Source organism: Protopterus annectens, chromosome 2.part0 (genome assembly GCF_019279795.1).
Source record: "Protopterus annectens isolate FY-2018-M chromosome 2.part0, PAN1.0, whole genome shotgun sequence".
Classification (NCBI taxonomy): Eukaryota; Metazoa; Chordata; order Ceratodontiformes; family Protopteridae; genus Protopterus; species Protopterus annectens.
In genome coordinates this window covers 1,325,827,019-1,325,849,859 of record NC_056728.1, presented here as the reverse complement: position 1 = coordinate 1,325,849,859, position 22,841 = coordinate 1,325,827,019, and the positions used below count along the sequence as shown (strand labels likewise).

Below are 22,841 nucleotides of genomic sequence, written 5' to 3'. Positions count from 1 at the left end.
CTCCTGAAAGGGGGCCTGGCTGTTCAGCTCTGGAGGCAGTCAGAGGTCACTTGTCTTTGTACCCAGAAGCCTGGCTAAACATAACATCAGGTGCATGGGTACAAAGCATAATTTCCAGAGGATATTTCATACCGTTTTCTTCCCCTCCTACTCCTGTAAGCAGAATCCCAGATGTTCCATCTAGTCTCAGAGAATGAGCAATCATAGAGGTCCAAAAAATTGCTAGAAAAAAAGAGTCATCCAACCAGTCCCAGCAGACCAAGTTGGATTCGGAACTTACTCAAGATCTTTTTGGTACCAAAAAACACAGGGGACCAGAGACCTATCTTGGACCTCAGGAGATTCAACCAATTTGTAAAGAAAGAGAAGTTCCGAATGGTCACGCTTCAGTCCATTCTTCCCTTCCTAGGGAAAGGGAATTGGATGTGTTCCATAGATCTCAAGGATGCATACTATCACATAAAGATCAATAGATGCTCCAGGGGGTCACCTGCATTTCCGGCTGGGAGCCAATCATTACCAGTTTTGAGCCCTGCCCTTTGGTCTCACTACAGCCCCCAGGGTGCTCACCAAATGCATGGCAGTGGTCATGGCTCACCTGAGATGCTTAGGATTCCAGGTGTTTCCATACCTAGATGATTGGCTCCTCACTGCTACCACCAGGCATCAATTGACTCAGGCAACACAATATACTCTGACACTCTGCCATCAATTAGGCATTACAATCAATTTCGAAAAGTCTGCCTTATTGCCATCGCAGCATACCGTTTTTATAGGAGCAGAGTTAGATACCTCAACCACCACTCTATGTCTTCCAGTCGAAAGAGTCTCACTTCTTCGCTAACACGTCATCTCACTGGTGTCAAAGAACAAAGCTACAGCAGCAGAGGTCTTGAAGGTACTAGGTTTGATGGCGGCAGCAATCCTGGCTGTACCACTCGCAAGGATGCATATGCAAATCCTTCAATGGCTCCTCTTCGCTCAGTGGTCCTACCAAAAGCTACCGATGCACTACATGATTCTCATCACAGATTCTTGCAAGAGAGACCTTCAGTGCTGGTTGACGTCTCTTCATGTTACAATCGGAAGACCCTTTGTTCTCCCCTCATAGCCACTGTGACCATGGACGCTTCCCTGATAGGGTGGGTGGGGGACATTTGCAGGGAAAGACTGCCCAAGGCACATGGACAGTTCAAGACTCACATCTGCATATGAGAGCGGTACTTTTGGCGTTGCAGTACTTTCAGGACTCTCTTCCTCTAGGGACAATTGCAATTCAGATGGACAACATGTCAGTGGTCTGGTACTTGAACAAACAAGGCTGAACCAAGTCTTACCCCCTTTGTCAAGAAGCACTCAGGGTATGGGAATGGGCTGTGTCATCCCACCGTTTTCTGATAGCAACGCACAATCCAATGTGATAGCGGACAAGCTAAGCAGGGCAATACTGTTGCCTCACGAGTGGTCTCTCAACCGAGTTGCGGATCTGATATTCCGCAAATGGGGCCAGCGTTGCTGCGACCTCTTTGCCAGTCACATCAATACCAAATGCAGAAGCTACTTTGCCCTAATACCACCTCCGGGACATTCCCCGAGGGACGCACTCGTACACGATTGGCCTCCAGGTCTCCTATATGCATTCCCACCTATTCCATTGATACCCAAGGTTTTATAGAAAGCAAAGTCGCTGGAAAGGACAGTTATCCTCATAGCTCCCTACTGGCCTCAACAGATTTGGTTCCCCTTTCTTCACCATCATCTACTGGAGGATCCATGGATCCTGGACCCAGTTCCGGACCTTCTGACACACCTGTCAGGGGACCTCCATCCTTCACTGCAGTCCCTAAAACTGGCTAATCCACTTCCCCTAATTGCCAGGCTTCATTCGCTCTCAGATGATACAAGACAAATCCTTTTGTCTTCTCACAAGCCATCCACCAGGAAATTATACCACAGTAAGTGGAACAGGTTCTAAATTTGGGCCAATATACAGAAAATCGACCCTTTCCGAGCTCCTCTATCGGCCATTTTAGAATTTTTGACAAAGATTTTTAAAGAAGGAGCAGCAGCTGCCACAGTTAGAGTCCAGTTAGCCGCCATATCAGATTTCCACCTTGGATTCGTTGGGTTAAATGTTATGGGCCATAAGTTATCTAAGGCTTTTCTTAAAGGTGCCTTTCACATGAGACTTCCTGTCAAAATCCCTTATTCTCTCTGGAATTTGAATTTTATGCTGTCTCAAGTTATTCACCCCCTTTCAAACCAACATCTTCTTGTGATCTCAAATATTTGTCCTGGATGACTATATTTCTGGTAGCCATTACTTCTGCCTGCAGAGTGTCAGAACTTCAAGCATTGTCTGTCAGGCCTCCTTACATGATTTTCCATGCTGATAGTGTATCTCTCTGAACAAACCCCTCCTTTTTGCCTAAAGTCTGTTCTGAATCCAATGTCAATCAGGTCATTGAGCTGCCAGTCTTTTTTCCCAACCACTCTAACAAATTGGAATACATGCTGCCCAAACTTGATGTACACAGACAGTTCAGATTTTATCTTGACAGAACTAAGGATATTAGAAAATCAGATCAACTTTTTGCATCCTTTTCGGAGGCCAGAAAAGGTAATCCAGTGGCTAAAACAACTGTATCTAAATGGTTATCAGATTGTATATCCTTTGTTTATGCGAAGGCAAGCATTCCATTGACACACAAACCTAAGACTCATTCTACCAGAGCCATTTCTACGTCTTCTGCCTTTCAGGCTAAATTGCCCCTTGACAATATTTGTGCTGCATCCACTTGGTCTAAGCCTCATACCTTTATCACACATTACAAAGTAGATAAGGCTTCCAGGGACAGGTCTTCCTTTGGTTCCACGGTACTGAAGAACGTACCTCCATGAGCCACCTAAGATTGAGGGTGCTAGGGACGCTACCCATCAGTGAGAATAAACGGTGAGATTTAACAACTTTGCATAAAGAAGTTATGTACTTACCATAACGTTCCATGTGAGTTGTTTATCTCGCCTTTATTCTCACGTCCCTCCCTCCTTCCCCCTCCTGGCTGACAGTTGACTTGTAGGCTAGTACCATCCTGGTTATTCAATAATTCTTTTTCCCCTTCGGGAAGTGATTCCTTGTAGAAATAAATAAAAACGGTATATATGCTCACAGTAAACAAGATCTGAGGTAATTCTAGCAGTTCATTGTGGGATAAGGGGCTTGGTCTCGAGCTACAGGCAAACCTTGAGCTTTGCTATTGGCCGTGTTGGAGCCGAGGATCGGCTCCGAACCCATCAGTGAGAATAAAGGCGAGATAAACAACTCACATGGAATGTTATGGTAAGTACATAACTTCTTTTTTCCTCTCTTCTAACTTCAACTTCATTCCTATCCAACAAATGATCAAGTTCTATCAATTCCTGTCTCTCCCCATCACTGTCCCCGGGGGTTGTTTTGAGTGCACTGGGGGGCTGGGGTAAACCAAAAAAGAATTGTTACAATTATTGTTGTTGCCTAATCTTTGCTTATTTTTGATTTTCTATTCTCTCCAATCTTCTGAGTGGGGGGTAATTATGTTCATAATCCTGTTCAACATACTCGGTCTCTGTTTCAAAATTATCATCTACCAAAATAGGTCTCAGTCCATCTTCATTATAACCATTCACCCTTCTTTCAAATGTCACTGGAGCATTAATATAGGCTTTAGCATTGGCTAGGCTGTACCCTTCCTATAATTATCATCCCTGTGTAACTTTTTCTTTTTTTGTTGCATATTAAAACCCACTTGTCTTTCAGTTCTATAATACATATTATCATACTTATCTAAATTAAACTCAAATAATAAATATTCAGTAATCTTCTGATTTAAAATGGTAATCTTCTCCAAAGTTCTTGAATGTTGCTGTTATTTAAATTCACAACAAGCTGCACTAATTCCAAACCAAAACGGTCAAACATAGCTGTTAAATCAGACTTGTCTTTGTCTTTTAAATAAATGCCTGTGGGAAATTTAAACAAACGTAAACTTTTAGGCACTTGTTTACATTTTAAAGACTCATTTAGGTAAGAATTATCACATTGAAGATTTCTTACTTTCATAAGGTTTTGTTCCAAGTCTGTAAGTCCCAGGTTGTTCCCCTGAAGTATTTGGCTGTTGAGAAGTGTCGAAGGAAGAAATGTCCTTTTGTATCCAGTCGTTAAAGTTTATTTTGTATTTATATGTTCCGTACTTCGGCGTCTTGTTCGTACTGTATTATCAAAGGAAAGGGAACATCTTGGTTCTGAAAAATCCCCTTGATTGCGTAAAGACGTCGCCGCCTGTTGCACATTGGGTTGGATAATGCGCAAAGAAATCTAAAAACTAAAAAATGCAAAGAAAGGCATAGATTTAAATTAAATGCTAGGTCTCTAGCCCTGTGTGGACTGTCAGGTAAGGAGTAACGTATAACGAGTCACCCACTTGGTTCATGGATAGGATTACATCAGTCTGAGCGAGTTGGTGCTCAACTCATCAAAGAGGTTAAAGTGGAAAATCCAGCAATAGGTTTAATTATACAAGCGGGAACTAGGTTGCACTTGCCCAGATCCTGCAAGAATTAAACAGATGGAGCACACTAAAAACTTTAAATTGTAAAAAAAAAAATAAATAAAAAAAAAAGAAGGACCTGTTAAAACTGGAGTGAAAAGCGTTCACCTTGCTAGTTAGTGACTAAGCAGGGGGAGGAGGTTGGAGTATAATGCTAAAACTTATAACTATAGTAGCAATTGACATCAAAAAACGAAAACTAAAGAATCCAAAGGAATACGTAGATATAAAATTAAATGCTGGGTCTCTAGCAACGAGGGTACTGTCAGGTGAGGAGTAATGTATAACGAGTCACCCACGTGTTACAGGGATAGGAGGACAACTCACAGAGTGAGTGGGTGCTAAACTTATGAAAGAGTTTAGCGTAGAAAAGTACAACTAAAAAAGAGCTGTTATCACCTTTCCTTAGTCATCTAAGCAGCACTCATTTGACAATAAAGATTTCAAAGGATTGAGATATGTGGTCTGTTTTATTTATGAGATATGTGGTCTGTTTTATTTATTTGACCATTTTGAAAATGACTAAGGAATGGATTGGATTGAGCCTACTTTATAGATCTGCCCTCACGGGATCCCTCAATTTTAGTAGAAACACCTAGGCAAAGAATTGAGAAGAAGAGAATTGACTAACTCAGGGGGCCAACGTACCAAACGCCCACCATCCTGCAAGTACTGTCCATTTTTATACTGATCTAATTATGGCAAAACTTACTTTCAGATTGCCATGACTGCAGTGCTTTGTTTTCAATTTCTAAGGTTGTTGTCTCATATGCAACAGTGAGCTATACTAAAATTTCAGAGGGTAGAATAGGAGTCTTAAGTACATTTTTTAAATAATTACTCTGTTGTTGTTACCTTAAAGTTTCATAATGAAATCTGAAAGGAGGACTGAGATGTAGCCTTTTATAGATGGATACCAGTTACATGGATACATATATATTTACTGCAACAGTCTTAACATTCTGCCTTATACTTAATTTCCAGTGGTAGTGTGCTGAACGTCTGCTTAGTATACAGAGAGCAAAAATGTCTTACTGAGTTGACTTCATATCTGAAGTAAAAATCTTCTGTAATTTTGAAATTAGTTTTGTCATTTGCAGCATGCCATAGCTAACATGATGGATGTTTGAGGAACTGATGTGGTGGGAGCAAATGTAATGTAGCACCAGACCGAAACCCCAAAGGGTAGAATAGGATGCTCATGAGATTTTTTTTGTTTTCTTTTTTTGTATCTGATCATTCTTTTCTTGCTCCTTGAAGAAGGGAGACTGAGATATGGCCTTTTACAAAGAGTCACTACATCAGTATGTTTGCAGATGTTGATTGCTGCTGTCTGACATTTAGCATTTTATCTGTGATTTCTGATTTTAACTTCTGCTAAGTGTACAGAACATAGTAATGGCCTGTAATATTTTTCAAATGAGTTTAATTAGATCAGAAGTAATGTATTTTACCAGAATTTCTTTTAGCTATTGTATGCAGTGGCTACAACTGTGTGGTCAAATGGAGAGGTATTTCTGCACTGGAATCCCTGAGGTTAGAATTGCAATCATATTTGTTTTGTGGCATAATACCCTGTTATTACTAGTAAGTTTGATGATTAAGTTTCAAAGGGAGACAAAGAGAGAGAATTTCAAAGACATGTCACAGTGGCTTTACTTCATATGCCTGGCATAGTCTGACACACTGCACTATACTCAGTTTTCATTGTGGTTGCTTTGCTCACCTTCTCTGTATCCTGATTAAAGAAATGGACTAAAATGCTTCCTTACTGTCATTACATCATAAGTCAAATCCCCTGTATTTTAACAGAAAGATGTTTTTTTTTCCATTTGCAACATGTTGTAGTTGACATGCTAAATTTCTGAGTAACTAATAAAATGGGATCAAATTACATATAGTCCTGCACTAAAACTCCTGACAGTAGAGTAGAAGTTTTAAGTGCTGTTTGCAGCTTTTCTTGTTATATTTATTCTCTGAAATATTCATACTAAAATCATAAAGGGGGGCTGAGATGTTGCCTTTTGTAGGTAGGCAGTAAATTAGTATGTTCAGAGGTGTTGCTTTGCCGGTGGTGACAAGCGATAAAACCATGTATATGGCCCAGGTAACCTAAGTTCAGTTATCATCTTGAATGTTTGACAGTGAAGCAGAGAGGATAAGTGTGCTAATCCTGGCAGGAGAGCAGGAAATTGGGCATACCTCCACAGCTAATCCCTGGTTGATGCCTGCAATGGGTGATGAGTGTTGCAGACACATGGATAAGACATCACAAACCCAAACACCATCTCCTTCAGTGGCATGAGTGCATGCAGGGATAGTGAAAGGCCTAGGCAGCAGAAACTCCATTAGAAGCAGTGTGAATCTGCTCCATAAGTCTCTATCTCCTCACTGGCCCTGAAAGTGGATTGGAGTTAGACCGGTGTGGCAAGGAAATCTAGTAGACCTGATGGACAAGGAGAAGTCCTGAGAAGAGGTTCCTGTTAGTCGAACAAGCATATGAGCAATCAGCAAAATAGCGATCAGAAAAGTTTAGGCAAGGAAACAACAAAAAGAACAGAGGTACAACATCAAAACACACACACACACACACACACACACACACACACACACACACACACACACACTTTTTTGTCCAGTGGGCAAGCCCCTTGCTTCCTACACACGTTCTGCTAGTTATATATACCAACTTCAATATCACACCACAGTGAGGAAAGGAGCAATACCCCATTCCCCACTGTGCCACAGTCCTGTTCTGTTAGATCTTTTGCCTCCATTTCCTTATTTGAGCCTTTAGATTATTTGTTTTAAAAATCGGTTATTCATGTGTTTGATTATGTAATAGAAACCCCTGAACAGCTAGTGGTCAACTGCATGGAGCAAATAAAAAAAAAACATTTAGATGTGATCACTGAGGCAGTCTAACATTTTGCATTATACTCAGCTTAAGTGGGAGTGCTATTTTGAACATCTGCTCAGTGTGTGTAGAATGCTGTAAGGGCCTGGAATACCTTTCTACTGAGTTTCATTGCATCAAAAGCAAAAACACATTATATTTCACCTTTTTCCGGTTGTAACATGCTTATGCTATAGTACCATGCATTCAAGCAGATAAAGTTATGGAGTCAAATTCAGAAGATCTAGTTTAAAATTGCAGATTTATAGCTGAAGACATTGTTGTTAGTGCCTAGAAGTTCCATAATGAAATATAAAGGAGGGACAGACCTATTTCATTTTCAAACAGTGTACAGTAGCTTTAATTCATATATTGATTTTACTGCTACAGTCTGACATTTTGTATTATGCTCTGTTTTCATTGTGAGTACTGCGCTGAATTTTTGCTGTTTTGCTATTACACCAGAATTAAAAAAACACCTATTTTTTCTGAATATATAAGTAACTTGCCTCTGAATTATTGACTTACTTCGTCCAGTTTCAACTAGTGGACAGTAAACTTGATTACAAGAAGATAAAGTTGTGTATGTGTCTTTATAGCTGGAACCACCAACTAAGAACATTTTGAAGCGAAGTGTCACGATAAATTATCCCAAGAAATTTGATGTTATACTTTATATGGTTATATGAAAATAGACCTTTATTGCTAGGTACCATCAGTACACTAACATAACCATTTGGGCATTATTTTTTTTGTCTTTTGCCATTCACCATTCATTTCACAAAACAAAGTATATTTTATATTCCTTCAAGATGACAAACCCAGTATGTATAGGAATTGTGTCAGTGGTATGCTCTTTTGAAATGAGAACCAGAATTAGAACTCTTATTTAGTAAAACTTAATATTTTCTGTCATTTGCACATATATGAAGGCATTCATATGTACATACCCTGAAAGGTATACATGTGTTTGTGATTCTATTGTCTACTTTCCCCTAAAAAATATTAGGCTGTGCAAACAAAATGAAATTGAGATTATTGAGGGCTCTTGTCTTGAAAATTTCATAAGAATGTCTTAAAGCAGTAAAGACAGATTGTCGTTTGTTGGAATTCAGCCAGAATGTCCTTCGTAAGTTGACAGCATGCAACATTTGCCAAAGTCAGCTGAAAACAAATGTGTTGCTCTCAGTTCTCTTCACAGTAAATTTGGAAAGGCGTCAGAAACAGGTATATAATGTTGATCTGATTTCAGACCTAAAAATGAGTATGTGTTTTTGTATAAAGGTGTTTTTTTTATCTTTTTTTTTAATATATGTCAAGCAAGTTATTTTTGTTTCAAATTTCAGAGCATCGCAACACCTTTTATGCCATTTTTAGTATTTTTGGAACATTTTTTGCCCTTTCCTCGGTGAAGTCTGATTTCAGAGGCAGTATATGTACTATCAGCTCCCCTATGTGATCTTTTAGGATTGTTATTTTCTGATTCTATATTTTGTATGGCCTTTCATATGATAGGAATCTATTGGGGCATAAAGAATGACATTAAAATTGTATATTGTTCATTAAAATTCAAGATTTAGTTCTTCCTTTGCCTTTCAGGGTAGAAATTTAGTCTAGTGTTTTTTGTTGATAATGATAACATTCTTTGAAATTTTCATGAATAAATATTGAGCCATTTTGGTGGTACATGTTTTTAAATACAAAGAGCAAAAATAGCCAAAAACAGACAGCATTTTGGAGAAGAAAGTTCTGAAAATGCCAAGTTATTAAGGAAATGATTAGACACAGTAGTATCATTTAAGGCCCTGTATGGTAAATTAGCCTTTTTGTCTCAGACATGTCCTGACAGACAGATGGACAATGTGTGATGGCTTTTTTTAGCTGTATCTGTATGTTTTTGTCACCTGTTTTTCCAGCTTGAATTGCTCCAGGTTGATAGTTGAGTCTTGCTATGTTCTACTTTGATATGATGTGTAGGCAGAAAGAGACCACTTCTTTATCTGCAGTTAGTTGGTAGATTGTAGGGAATGAGCTGTTGTAACTTCACTTTGGCTGGTTCATCAGACATTGATGATTTATGTTTTTTTGTGGCTTCAGATTCAGGATTGCAGTATGCTTACTGTAGTTGACGTGTCTGTACTTGACTTGTTTGGTATATGTTGCTTCTGCAGCTAGTCACAATTCAAGAGCTGCATATCATTGCTCATTATTGCTGATTTAAGACATTTCTTGTTGGGACCATATAACAGTAATGCATTTCCTTTGAAGATATAAACATTTTAGTAATCTAGCATAATGATGAGTACTTGACACAACTGTTGTTTAATCATATGCTCTAATGAATGAAAGCGTCGGTAGGTACATCGTAGATCAGTTCAGGGGTTTATGACATAATTGATTTTCAGCTATATTAATTAAAAAAAAAAATCTCTCTGGTTGCATCACACATAAGTTGTTGTTGGAACAGCTGAGACAATCCCACTTATTTTCTCCCCTTGTGATTTATTTTGGCCTGTCAAGGTTTTTTGTCAGGGCCATTGAGAATTAGCATCCCTGTCTAGAATAATTCTTTTTTTTTTTTTTTTTTATATATTTGCTGTGAGAAACAGACATATTGTTTTTATAACTAAAAACTTTTTGATTCATGCATAAAAGTGATGCTTACATGTATACTTTAACTGCTTGAACCCAAGAACGAAATAATCAAAAAAGGGAAAAATGCAGAAAACCAGCTTAAAAATAGTAAATATACAATACGATGGCCACAATTATGTTTCATTTGTACTATTGTATTGTACTTGTCAGATTAGTTTGGGACTAGTCAGACACTGAGAATCTTCCCACAAAAATTCAATGTTCCCCTTTTCCTTGCTTATTTACAAGAGCATGTTGACCCGAAAATATATTAAAACAATGAAGCATATTTTGTAATGTTGTTCCTTTAGTGCCACCTGGTGTCTCTTGGATATTGTGTCACTTAAACTTTAGCTAATGTGTAATGTAGCACTTACAAATGAAAATCAATGTGTCAGTATGCATTCCTTTGTACCTCAAGTAATTGGAAACAGGCTGCACTACATTTGAAGAGAAATATATGATTTTATTTAACAGGAATACTTAATTTTACTTAGTGCATGCACAAATCAACCAGTTGTATTATAATATTCAGACTGATCATTTTGTGCCCCATTAGAATGTTGTATGTAGTAGAAGAAGCTTTCATTTTTTTCCCTTTGAAATATTCAGTTCCCTGTATGTACTTGTTGACTTTTTTATTTTCTAAGAAAAGAACAGAACAGCTGCTGTTTTGTGAGCTAATTAACTTTTTCTTATCCTCTTATCTGCTGTCTATTGAGTTGATTACGTTTTCTTACCTCTTGAAAATATTCATACCCCTATATGTACATGTTGACATTTATGTTTCTGAAGACATAATAGCTGCTGTGTAATGAGTTCATTTGCTGGATGAGTCTGTTAATATGATTAACAGGTTCATCATTCTCAGGTGAGTTGCAGATGTTCACAAGTTATTTGTGTACTTGCTGTGAGCCAGACTTTGAGGTTAATAGTGGCTATGATTAAATTGACATAGACCAATGTGTATGCATCTCTTCTATATCTCACTGGTGTTTGAAGATAGTCTGTTATTACATTTCTTGTGCTCTAGCTAATGGTTTGGAGTTGGTGTGCAATTTACAATATACATATCTAGAATATTCTTTAAATGAAGAAGTTAAGAATATTCAGTATCTGAAGATGGAAATAACTTTGAGAACTTATTGTCAAGAATCTTCGTCTGAAAGAAAATTGGATGTCCCTTCTTAGAATGTCCACGTCTAAGAGTATGGGAGAGTATGTTTGAGTATTATCCTTTACCATCTGCCAGGCCAGATATAATTAGAAAATGTAGGAGTCAGCTTACCTAAGTTATCATGTTATTAGCCACATCTTCAGTTTCTGCTTATGCATATGCAGTATAATCTTTGCTGCTTATTCCTTTCTCTTACTGGCTGACATCATTCTGACCTTTAAATCACCATACCTTATTCTTATCTGCAAGCAAGCAGATTTAATTAAGTACTGTGGCAATCTTATTACTCTAACCAACATTCATGTTCAGTGCTGTAAGGAAACCCTTCATCATTACATATTTTACTGTAGTTTTTGGTGAAGTGCTTATTGGGAGTGTAAGCTGTGGATATGTTTGCCATTGCCCTCACATTCTGTAGAACTGCTCACATGATGAGAGAAGGTTGCGCATTTTATACTATTTTATTCATTTTTATTTTCTTGCATCATGCACAAGTTCCGTGTGCACCTGGCAATACCTTGCTGTAACCTGATGATCCCTGTCTGGAGAAGGCCTGTGTGCTCAAGTGGATGTGTAACTCTATGTAACAGGAGTGAAATGGGGCCAGACAAAGGGCTATCATAGTGTGGCCTGCCAAAATAGCCCCTCCTACCATGCTTGGTGATGCAGTCAGGGTGAGTGTACATATGTTTATGGCAGAAGCCCTGTCCACAATGACACAGCCTTTAGTACCATGCCCCCACATCATAGTTGGCTTATCCTCGTCACTAGTGCCTGATCTCCATTTGAAACCCTGACATACAGACAGTAGCATACTCTCCCTCACCCAATCTATTCTAAAAGAGGTAGCAGGCATAACCTTGCTACCTTTCTCTTTTTCCTTGTCTCTTGTCAGCTTCATCAGTGCCTGGGCTGCTAACTGAACCCTGGTCATGTCAGGAATAGTCAAGGCTCCACTCTTCTGTGCCATAGGGTAGACTTCAACTCTTACATTATAGTTTCAGTCCCTGAGAACAAAGAGCAATAACAGACATGTCTGCTATGCAGCTATGCTTCACCAACTGTGCATGCATTTTGTTATTCTTGTTTGTCTTGACTAAAAGGATTACCATTTTTTATCCCAATGAAATGTACACTTGAACCTTAACAGTAGTCCTTTAATTTGTTAAAGTTAGTTTATGCTGCTGTAAACTTAAATTTACAACTCTGTTAGTAAATAAGGTGTAATATTGTTAACTGTTTAAATTTCAGGTTTAAGAACTCTCTGTTTTGCTGTTACTGAAGTATCAGAAAATGCATACAAAGAATGGTTACAAGTTTATCAAAAAGCAGCTACTTCCATACAAAACAGGGTACTCAAACTTGAAGAGAGTTACGAACTAATAGAAAAGGTAAGTATCTGTTTCAGGAAAACACTAATGATTTTATCATTAAATGAGAACTTATCTAAAACAACAAGTAATAACATTCGGCATATTCATAAAGAGCATCTGTATAGGCTGTTCTCCATGCTGTGGTTTCAGCCAAAAGGAAGACATTTGTAAGGCATCATATTGTGTCAGCACTGGCTGAGTTTTGGAGCATCTTAATCACACCCAGATGTATTGTAGGCTTCTGCAGACATGTTCTGTATAGTCCTGCAGTTTAATTTTAGGCCAGTTGTATGTTGGCTGTTTGTCAGGAATGGAAGGCTGTATTGCCTTGTGTGGCATCTTGCATATGCCCACAGCATGTACATCAGAATTAGTTCCAGCCACATTGGTTAAAGTTTCCTGTGGTATGAGAGGGATGTGGTGACTAATGTTTATTTGGGTCTAGTTGACTGCCTTAATATTATGTACATTTAGTTATTTTTGTTTTACTATGTACCCTGTAGTGTATTTATTTAAGTTTGTTTACTGGGGTAGTGTAATTATTGTGCAGTTGTTTGAACAGTTATTTTTTAATCAGTCAAGATATTCCACCACCAGCTAAAAATAGTGTTTACTTTGGAGTTTGCTCCCATTATAGCCCTTAACAAAAGTTGAACAGATCTCCATCATAGGACCTTCCACAATTCTCTGCCTGTTTATGGCCTAAGCTGAGGACTGTTATATTTAAAGAATGGTCTCCATGGCCTCTCACTCTGTTTCTTACTATTGAACTACCAGCAGTGGACTTGCAATCACTATGTTCAGTTTTTTAACTACCTTCTTGAAATTGTAGTTTACCTTTATATTAAGGAACAAGAGCAGTGGCTCATGGTATGAGCGTTTATGAACCGAAAGAAGTGAAAGGCAGCATGCACAAAACTAAAAGGGAACTTAAGTATTTATTATTTAAAACATGCTGTCAGATAAGCTAATTTGGAGCATATGACTACTTTTCTAATGTTACAGTTTAATTGTTTCTTTATCCTTTCTAGATTTTTTTTTTACTTTTGTCATATAATTCTTTGAAAGTAAAAATCTGTCCATGATTTATGCACTTAATGGCAAAATCATTTAGTCTGACAGCCTGTTCTTTTGCTTCATTGTTTTTGATGTATATTCCAAAAGACTAAAGAGGCAGTTAATGAAAAAATATGAGAGTGAATGTCACAGTTCAAAAGAATGATTATTGCTGTTCAATAAGAGACATCATACTAGAGAATTTGTTTCTTCTCACTCATTCTGTTTTTTTTTTTTTTTGTTTTAGGGAAGGTGTATTCATACACTGTACTTTCCATGCCAGATTTTTCTGACCGCACCACCTATAATCACGTGCACATTCTGAGGTACCTTTATAGTACCCTGCTATAACTTGTACAGACTTAGCCCTACCTGTGCTAAGATACTCCTGTGTTTTGCCGCTGTGATGAAGAGGAACTTTTTTTCCTTCTTGAAAGCTGCCCTATCATACAGTACATGCAGATGTCGCCACACAACTGGTTCTTTCAGATAATCCTGGGAGTGTGAAGGGATATGCTGCTTCTGTGCTATAGGCTAACACTTTTCACTCATTTTCATAAGGGATATGCTTTAGTACAGGATAATGAAATGCTGAGACCAATACCATTCCCCACGTTGCAAATCCTGACTAGGTTTCAGTACTAAAATGGAATTACTGCTTACTAGAATTGTTTGGATCCATCTTCATTTCATCTTCATGGACACCATTTTTTGTTTTATCCTTTCTATTCTTATTTCTGGTGATCTGTTTACCTTATCTGCAGACTACACTCAGTGTTTGATTTTTTTTAAACTAACCTCTATATGGTGCAAATTCAGGTGACTTTCTGACGTCAAAATAGGACATATCTAGTGCCCTTTTTTTGGGTCCGTAAGATCTGACCAGTGGCTCCTTCTCCTTCTTGACTCTATTAACCATATGTTTTCCCCCAACAAGGTGAGAGTCCTCTGTCCCATTTGTTACAGTGGAGGTGAGAGTCTGATGTTGGGGATCGGGCCAATCTAGGAATCCTGCACTCTGTCCTATCCCCAATCCCTCAAGTGTTTCTATGCTCAACAATTACTGCTTCAGGAAGTGCATGCTACGCAGCTCCCTGTTATGCCGCATGGACACAATAGGCTTCTTGCTGCAGGTGATACACCTGCACTCCTGCAGGTATCACTAGTAAAACTGAGCTAAGCTACCTCCTTCCACTCTCTCCACTAAGTCCCATCCTTTCCTCCCTAGTTCCTCCAGTGACCAGTCCACTTGCAAAATATGGATCATTAGGGATACAGTCAGGACATTTTCCATATGCACCATGGAACTAGGCCAGAGCCCCTTTCCTTTTAATTACAGTGGTTATATATTTCAAGAATTTATTTATTTCATATCAACATTATATCAGATCAATCCTGCTTTTCATATGTTTGCTGTTTTCCTCCAGAGTCACTGTCCACCGTGTTTCTTATGTTTGTCTCTTATACGTTTATAGAATCCTTTGTTTCCCCTTCTTCTCTTGAAATAGCTATTCTTTCCTCATTTGAACCTTCATTTTTATGACTGCATTTCCCTTTTTAAAAGATATTATTCTTTGTTGTCCTTGTTCTGCATTTCCTTTTGCTGTACATTTTCCCCTAAACTTTGATCACACCTTATTTGAACACTGCATTAGTTGTGTTATTACACATGGATTTTTTTTTTACCTTTCTGATGACACCTTTTTTTCCATAGTATCTATAGCCCTACTGTGTCTATCAGATGGCAGCACACTGGATGCAGGAAGAAATTTGGTGGGTTTATCAGCTGACAGAAGGAAGACTGAAGAGTTGCTACCAGATTTTTATGCAGGAATTTCATGTCCTCAGGCACTTTGTAGAATTGTTATGGTTTCATAGGTGCAAGAGGCTGTGAATCTGGATTCAAAGAAGCAGAAGCAAAAACATCCAGAAAGTTTAAAGGACTAGGGCACAACCGTAAGGCCTTAGGATACCCAGCTTCATATCATTCATAGCACCTCTTCTATGATCTGAGACCTCATCAGTGTCGCACTCAAAATGTTGCATTATTTTGGAAATGGCTTCCCCAAAGGAAATTTCTTGTAGTGGGGAATCTGGCAATAATGTATCTTTATCATGAGGCCTGTTTCCAGGAGAGTGTATTTGGGAGGAATAGGCCAGTGAATCTTCATCTGAATTGGATTCCACCTCTTCTGAAGAAGATTTGTGCTGCCTTTTCAAAGGTAAAGAGTCAAGTGAATGGGAAGAGAGAAAGGAAGAAGACTCCAAGGACAAAATGGCTTTTTATATAAGCCTTGAGAAAAATCAAGCCATTCCTTCTGATGAGAAGTCTGTTAGGAGAGGCATGATTAGTTTTTTGCTTCCTTTTCGCTGTGATATTGGTTCAAACAAAGCATGGTGATGTGGAATCTTGTAGGACCTCGATAAGGGAACCAGGTACCTCTTCTCACACTAAGATCTGAGTATCCCCTCCAGTCCTTCCAAAATAACCACCCTAGGTTTATCCTTCTGTCCCATAGCTGTAGTAGACTCAGTCTCATCAAACATATGAGCAAGAGATGCCATACCAGCCTCTAGTGGGGTTGCGGTAGTTTGCGTCTCCACAGAGCTCAGCTGTACTGTGGATACTTGTATCTCACTGGGTTTGTCTAAGTTGGACTGTGCAGCAGAAGTATCCATTTTATGTTTTTTTGAATTTCTTTTGGAGTGCTAGTGGAACATCCAAGGCAGAGGGTTCTGCCATTCTGGAAATTGCAAGGCTCTTGAGATGTTCTTTCTCCAGACAGATATTATGGAAAGCTAACCCAGTATGAAGGGTCTTAGGAACAAATGACTGGCAAATTTTGCAGTTACAGTAATTATGTTTAGCCCCTAAGTAAATGAAACACTAAGAGTGGAGGTTTTTGTAAGGAGTCTGCCTTCCACAGTTGCACTTGCCTTTCTCAGCTCACATGAACAAATCTTAAGGAAAAGAATATGAAAAAGGTTTCCCAAAGGAGAACTTATGTGACCAAGCCTTAGTAGTAGTAGCACTACAATGACACAGTATTCAGGCTAACATTAGTGAAGCTTTTTCAATTAGACAACTAGTGGCAAGCTAGTCTCAGGATTCTACACTTGTATATCTGCTTATGTAGCCCCCACAGGCTGAGGTCATACTTCAGACATATGGAGGATCAAGAAGATTTTTTTGGCTTTGATACCCCAGTTGAACATCATGTTACCCTTGGCAGAGATAACCCACAAATGCTGAAATACTGCAACAATAGTCAGTACAACTGTACTTTGCTAGAATGTTTCTGAGGCAATGTCCTTTTCAGTAACTGTCTGCTCTCCTTAAATCAATAACACTGTCTTCATTAGCTAGATTGTGCAATTAACTTGATTTTAATAAACTGTGCTGTTCCATATACGACATCCTTTCTTCTCCAGTTGTCCAAGATTACTTTTCAAGTAGGTACTGGTAATAGTAGTCTGAAATCTACCAGTTGTAGGGAATCAAAAAACTTATATTTTGGTGCAACAAAGATGCTTCAGTTAGCATCTGCCACATTGAAGTTTAATGTCTACATTATCCTGCTTATCCTGCTCATGTAGTTAATGAACATGTAATTGAATTTTTGAACAGTAGGTGGCAGCAGAGAATTGTTGACTATATATGTTTTCTTTATTTTTGGAGGAGAAGCAGTAAACTTTATTTGAATCAATTTTTGGTAGTTTTGCTAGTTGGAGGTGTGTGCTGTGTGTGCTTTTGGTTTCTTATATTCATTGCCTATTGAAAAAAATACACAAAACGAGTGTGATCTGTAGAAAGAACCATGCTGTACCTGAAGAATGACTGTGTATTATTTTGATCCATGTGCATTAGTAACATTGCCTTCACTAACTTTGAGATGGTTTGTGACCTACAACATTTACTCCCCTACAGCATTGCTCAAATCTCTTGACTGACTTTTTCATGCAGGACAAGTTGTTGAAATAAATATGAGTGGACATATATAATGTAATATTATGGGAGATGCAGTATTAGCTGTGTGTGGTTTCCTTGTACAGCAGATGTATTTGTCTAGTAAAACTATCTCTTACAATTAAAAGTACATAGGTGTGGAACCAGTTTATTGTTTTTCTAAGACTGTTTTTTTTTAATTTTACCTGCTTTTTCTGATGCTAGTAGCTGAAGGATGCCCATTTACTTAGTCTTCTTTTAGTTAGTTTGGAACAGATGTTAAGTCGAATATTACATTATACAGATAAAACTGGGTATTTACTTTAGGCAATAAATTTGTATATTACAGTACTTGTTAATAGCTCTGACCGGAAAGCTGTTGTAAATGTATTTATTTCAGGTATATAAATCAATTCAATTTTACAGTTTTCTGTGTGGAAAAGGAACTTCTCCATTATGAATCTGAAGAATGACTGTAAACATTCAAAGTAACTAAGCTGCACAAAAGCTTCAGCTATTTGTTTGAAATGAGTTTTGTAATAAATTACAAAATGTAATTTTTCAAGCATTTACATTCTACTTGTAATTTAACTGCAGCACATTTACATTCATGCTACAAGTCTGTGTAATGTAGTCTAACAGATGGTTAATGTCATCTTTACCCCATGGATTAGGAAACTTTTTCTTTCTCTTATTGAAACACAGCTGTTCCAGTAGTTGCTTTTTGGCAGCTGGGAAGAGAAGGTGGATATTTTTCTCTCAGCTAAACATGTTAGAGACTATCAAAAGGATGTGATTTAAACATGAAATGAAGTTATGATTTTTTGATACAGTTCTTAAATCATTGATGTCTAAAGTAGTTTACTTAGTGTTGTCATCATATGTATTAGTTCGTAACTCCAACTAAGCAGCTTGGAGGAAAGCAGCCCAGCAGCAGAAGCTTGCCTACACTTGTACATCAACTCTGAATCATATCTGATCTTGTCATGCTTTATCAGTGCCTTACTAGTTCCTGTATACAACAAACCTTTTGTAAGGTTGTCAGTGTGATTAATATATACCTTGTGCATCAGTAGATACTGGTGAGAGCTGTCGTACCTTTCCTTATTGCAGCAGGAGTACCACAGGAGGCAATACTAAAGTTTAACTAACATATAATGTTCTTGGATTTATGTCGATTTGGCAAAGGTAATTTCAGCAAATGGAAATCAAAACCATTTTGCTGAAACTACATTCAGTGAATATTACAACAATTTTTTTTTTTTTGCAGGGGATAACTCTCCTGCACCCTCCATGTGAGGAGACATCCTCCACACTCTCCGGACTTTATATCAACTCCGAGGTCACAACAGTGGACAAAAAATCAGACTCTACTTTAGTAGTCGGTGAACACCACTCATTCTTTTTGCATTTGCCGAAACTACATTTCTCCAAATGACGTTCCCAATATTCTTGTGCGTGTTCACATGTTTATCCTGATTTGAAAAGTGGTGCATTAGGTTTAGTGATTATTTTCTCAAGCATGTTACCTGTCCCAAGAAACTTGATGCTATAACTCCATGCTGATATTTTGTACTTTCCAAATTTATATCAAAAGTATTTCACAAAAGAAGTTAACGATTGACTTCTTAAGGAGTGCTTAAGAGTTACATTTCCTGATCTGATGATCGCTCTCTGAGCAGTGCATTCCAACCATAGATTCAAGTGGAGCAAGATCAGATATTGCCTTAAAGACCAGAGGCCATCCCTAAGTGACTTTTAAGAAACAGCATGTAATGACACTTTTTGAAGCTTTTCTTTATTGGCCCCATTGTTTAACCCCTTGATTTTTTTTTACTAAGGAATCTGTGTACATTTTCAATTTTTTTCAGGTGGTATGTTCAAGGGCTACAGAAGTTTTATGTTTAATAAGTGGCATAATGTTTAGAATTAGATGGGCTGCAGACTTTGATAGGTACATAGTAGTACAGTAGAAAAGGTTAAGGTTATAAGGCATTAGTGAGCAGCTTAATCTATCTTGAGTTTGATCCCCCCCCCCCCGAGTTCTCCGCGGTTGAGTAAGTGAATTGCCCAGACCATTGACCATTCCTTTAGAATCTCCACTAAATCAAAGACGCTTATATTAAGTTAACAGAAAATTTAAAAACAAGTCTTCCAGATCTCTTCCTTCAAATTCTGTCATCTGCATTGGAAAAAGGATTGTGAATTTTTTGCTTAGTCTTGGTTATCTCATGTAAACTGGAGTCAGTTTTCATCCTAGCCCATTGGTTAAGGCTTTTACTGGGATACAACAAAATGCTAGACTTCATCTTCCTTTCTACACACACACACACACACACACACACACACACACACACACACACTCTCAAATGGTCTCAAAATCATACAAGTCCTTCCTCGCACAAACCCATTCTCATCCCCATGTGTATACACACCAGTATCCCAGACTTTATCTCCCACACCATGACACACTTATTCACCAGACCTAAAGTGTAATTGGCATCCATCTTCCACGATAGACCCATTCACAGCTGCCTGTCTTATAGTTTACCATCCACCCAACAAATGACTGTTCTTATACAGCTGCTGTAATTTACAGCAGTGCCCAGACAGTGGTTGAAAAAAAAATCACTAAAGACAACCTCTCTCAGGCATCATTTATTAAATAATTCTTTTTTTTGGCTTCCTCACAGGGTTTGGACTGATGGCTCTTCTACAAGTAGACAATTTGGCCCATGGGGCCTCCAGACAGGCAAGAGCCCTGCAGCCCACTAATTTCTACCCAGGAATCTCCCATTAGTTCTTCAAATTACAGCAAGTTAGGTGGTAGGGACTGACCTACTCTTCCTGCATCTGCTCATCCAGTCTCCACTAAAGCTGCCCTGCAGTAATTTCCCTCTGCTGCCCGTGTGACTTGGATACAGTAGTTCAGGCTTTACAAACTGTAGCTCCATGGAGCAGACATTTACTTCTCTTGCTAAAACACCCATGCGGCAAGACAAAACTGCTTCCCTTCTCCTGGTAAGCAGACAGAGGCTACTCCTCTGACAGACAAAATGCAGTGGTAAGTACTGCATGCTGTATCTTGGATAGCAATACAAATATAGGTATGTTATTATATATATTAAAGCTTTATCAGACTTCTGATAAATTATTTTTGCACAGACACATAGTAATGTCAAAGTAATGTTTGTATAGTTTTTGCAGGAATCTCATTCATGATTTTCTAGTAATAATCAGGGAAATGTTATCTCTTTTAGTAATGTAAAACATGTTAGTTGCATGTTCATGAACACTGGTTCCGCTGTAAACCTTAGATTTGGCCACAGGTTTCTTTCAAGAGCAGAACTGTTTATGTATAAAATAGAAGCTGTCATCAGATAAGGGCTACCCCCGAGCCCTTCAGCCTACCCATTGTCATGTCTGTCATAGGCAGATTGCAGTTCCTTTATGCAACATTTCTTTAGCTCTGTATTGTGTGCTGATGAATGTTTCCATAGAGTTTTTGATACTTCATTCTTCTCAAAAAGATTACCCCATGCATCAATAGCCATCTTATATAAAATATGAAATGCTTTGTAATGTAATCTTTTAGGTGTTCTGTCACTACCGCTACCTTCTCTGTCTTCCGCTTACATCCATGTTCTGCTCTTATCCTCCTCTGAACAGTTTTACCATCCTATAATTTGTTAAACTCACTTAATGTAATTAACTGTTATCTGTGTAGACTCAATTTCGTTCCAGAATATGTGCAAGCCCCTTTAACCTGTTTGCATAAATCTTCTGGTGCAGGACATGTCTGTATTTGTTGTCCCAGCCTCTTTTCTGTCACCATCTTACCAAGCATTTGCTGTCTGGAATGGTGCATAACATTTTACATGTGCCTCAAAAATGGAGCTCAAAAGGAAAGAACAATTTTATCTGTTTTTGCTGGTGATAGTTGCCAGAACTTTTTCAGTTTTGTGTTGGCTTTTTATATTAACTGCCAACCTTTGGATTACTTGGCAAAGTTATTCTAAGGCCTCTCTCTATTGTTGGTCTTCTGAGTCCATTATTTTTATACTTCTTTGCAGTGAATGCAAGCTTACATTCATAACTTCATCAAAATTGTGAGGCCTGGTGTCAGTTTTTTTACCTCACTTTACATATTACTTTTTTGTTCACTTTTTGTTGTCTGCAGTAAGCCATACATTTTCATTTAACCCCCCTGCTTTATGACATAGCAGAATATAGTCATAAAAAATAACTTTGTGATGTACCGTTTTGATCATTTTGGTGACAGAATTAATGTTTCTTTCCAGCCGTATGTACATACATCATTTTACATTTCTGTCCAATATTTTCTTTTGTTTTTAACTTTATTATATAGTCCTTGAATAACAGCAGAAGTTGTTCATATAGCATAATGTAGATAAATTAAGAACAAACATGACATCCAGCAATAAAGAAGAGAACTGATATTTTAAATCCCCAACCTTTAATGTAAAATCAAGTTTAAGATGTTTACTAAGCCTTAACAAGTATGTTATACTGTATGTACGTAAAACTAAATTGTAACCACTTTGTCACTGTAGGGGCATTGGACTTTCTATCTACTTTCCTGAACTCCAAGGCAGCTATAACACTCATTAATTCTGCCAGATCTGCTAATGATGGAGATAGTTTGTTTTCATCTATATGTCACTCACTTCTTGTAGGCTAACATAAGTAGATTTAGGAGGTCTCCTGGACTTCATGGGGAAAACTTGTAAGACCCTAACTCTGATAATAATAAAGTGGGTGTTATTGTTATTTTCCAAGGCCATAAGCTGTCACAAAGATTTTCCAAACCTTCTGTGAGTCCGTCCAGTCTGGAATATCCCCAAAATATGTGCAGCCAGTTCTGTAATATTTTCTTCTGAGATTGTAAAACAATCAGGAAATGTAATTGGCAACATCTGAGGTAGCTTAGATGGTATATAAAATTACTTAAACTGGCACAGCAAGCTGAAGAACCTGAACCTTCTTGATCAAGTTGCATATCTTGGCTTCAGTAAAATCGTTGTCTAAACTGGAGGATCAATATTTTATTACCAGGTCCTCCTCCCATATTACTCTATATCTGTTGAATAGCCTTCATATGAAACAAGAGAATTTCATATAATTGGATAATTTTGTATTGCTTCTCAAAAGT

The 22,841-nt window shown here is 38.0% G+C and overlaps 1 protein-coding gene across 3 annotated transcripts in view; it reads left to right on the top strand.

Moving 5' to 3' along the window:
• The window catches only part of ATP8A1 (ATPase phospholipid transporting 8A1), a 3,191,789-nt gene that overhangs the window by 1,906,029 nt on the left and 1,262,919 nt on the right, over window positions 1-22,841 (top strand). For all 3 annotated transcript variants that reach the window (XM_044061519.1, XM_044061518.1, XM_044061517.1), the window contains one exon: window positions 12,545-12,684. In XM_044061519.1, coding sequence (XP_043917454.1) covers window positions 12,545-12,684 — 140 coding nt within the window. The remainder of the gene's footprint in view (window positions 1-12,544; window positions 12,685-22,841) is intronic.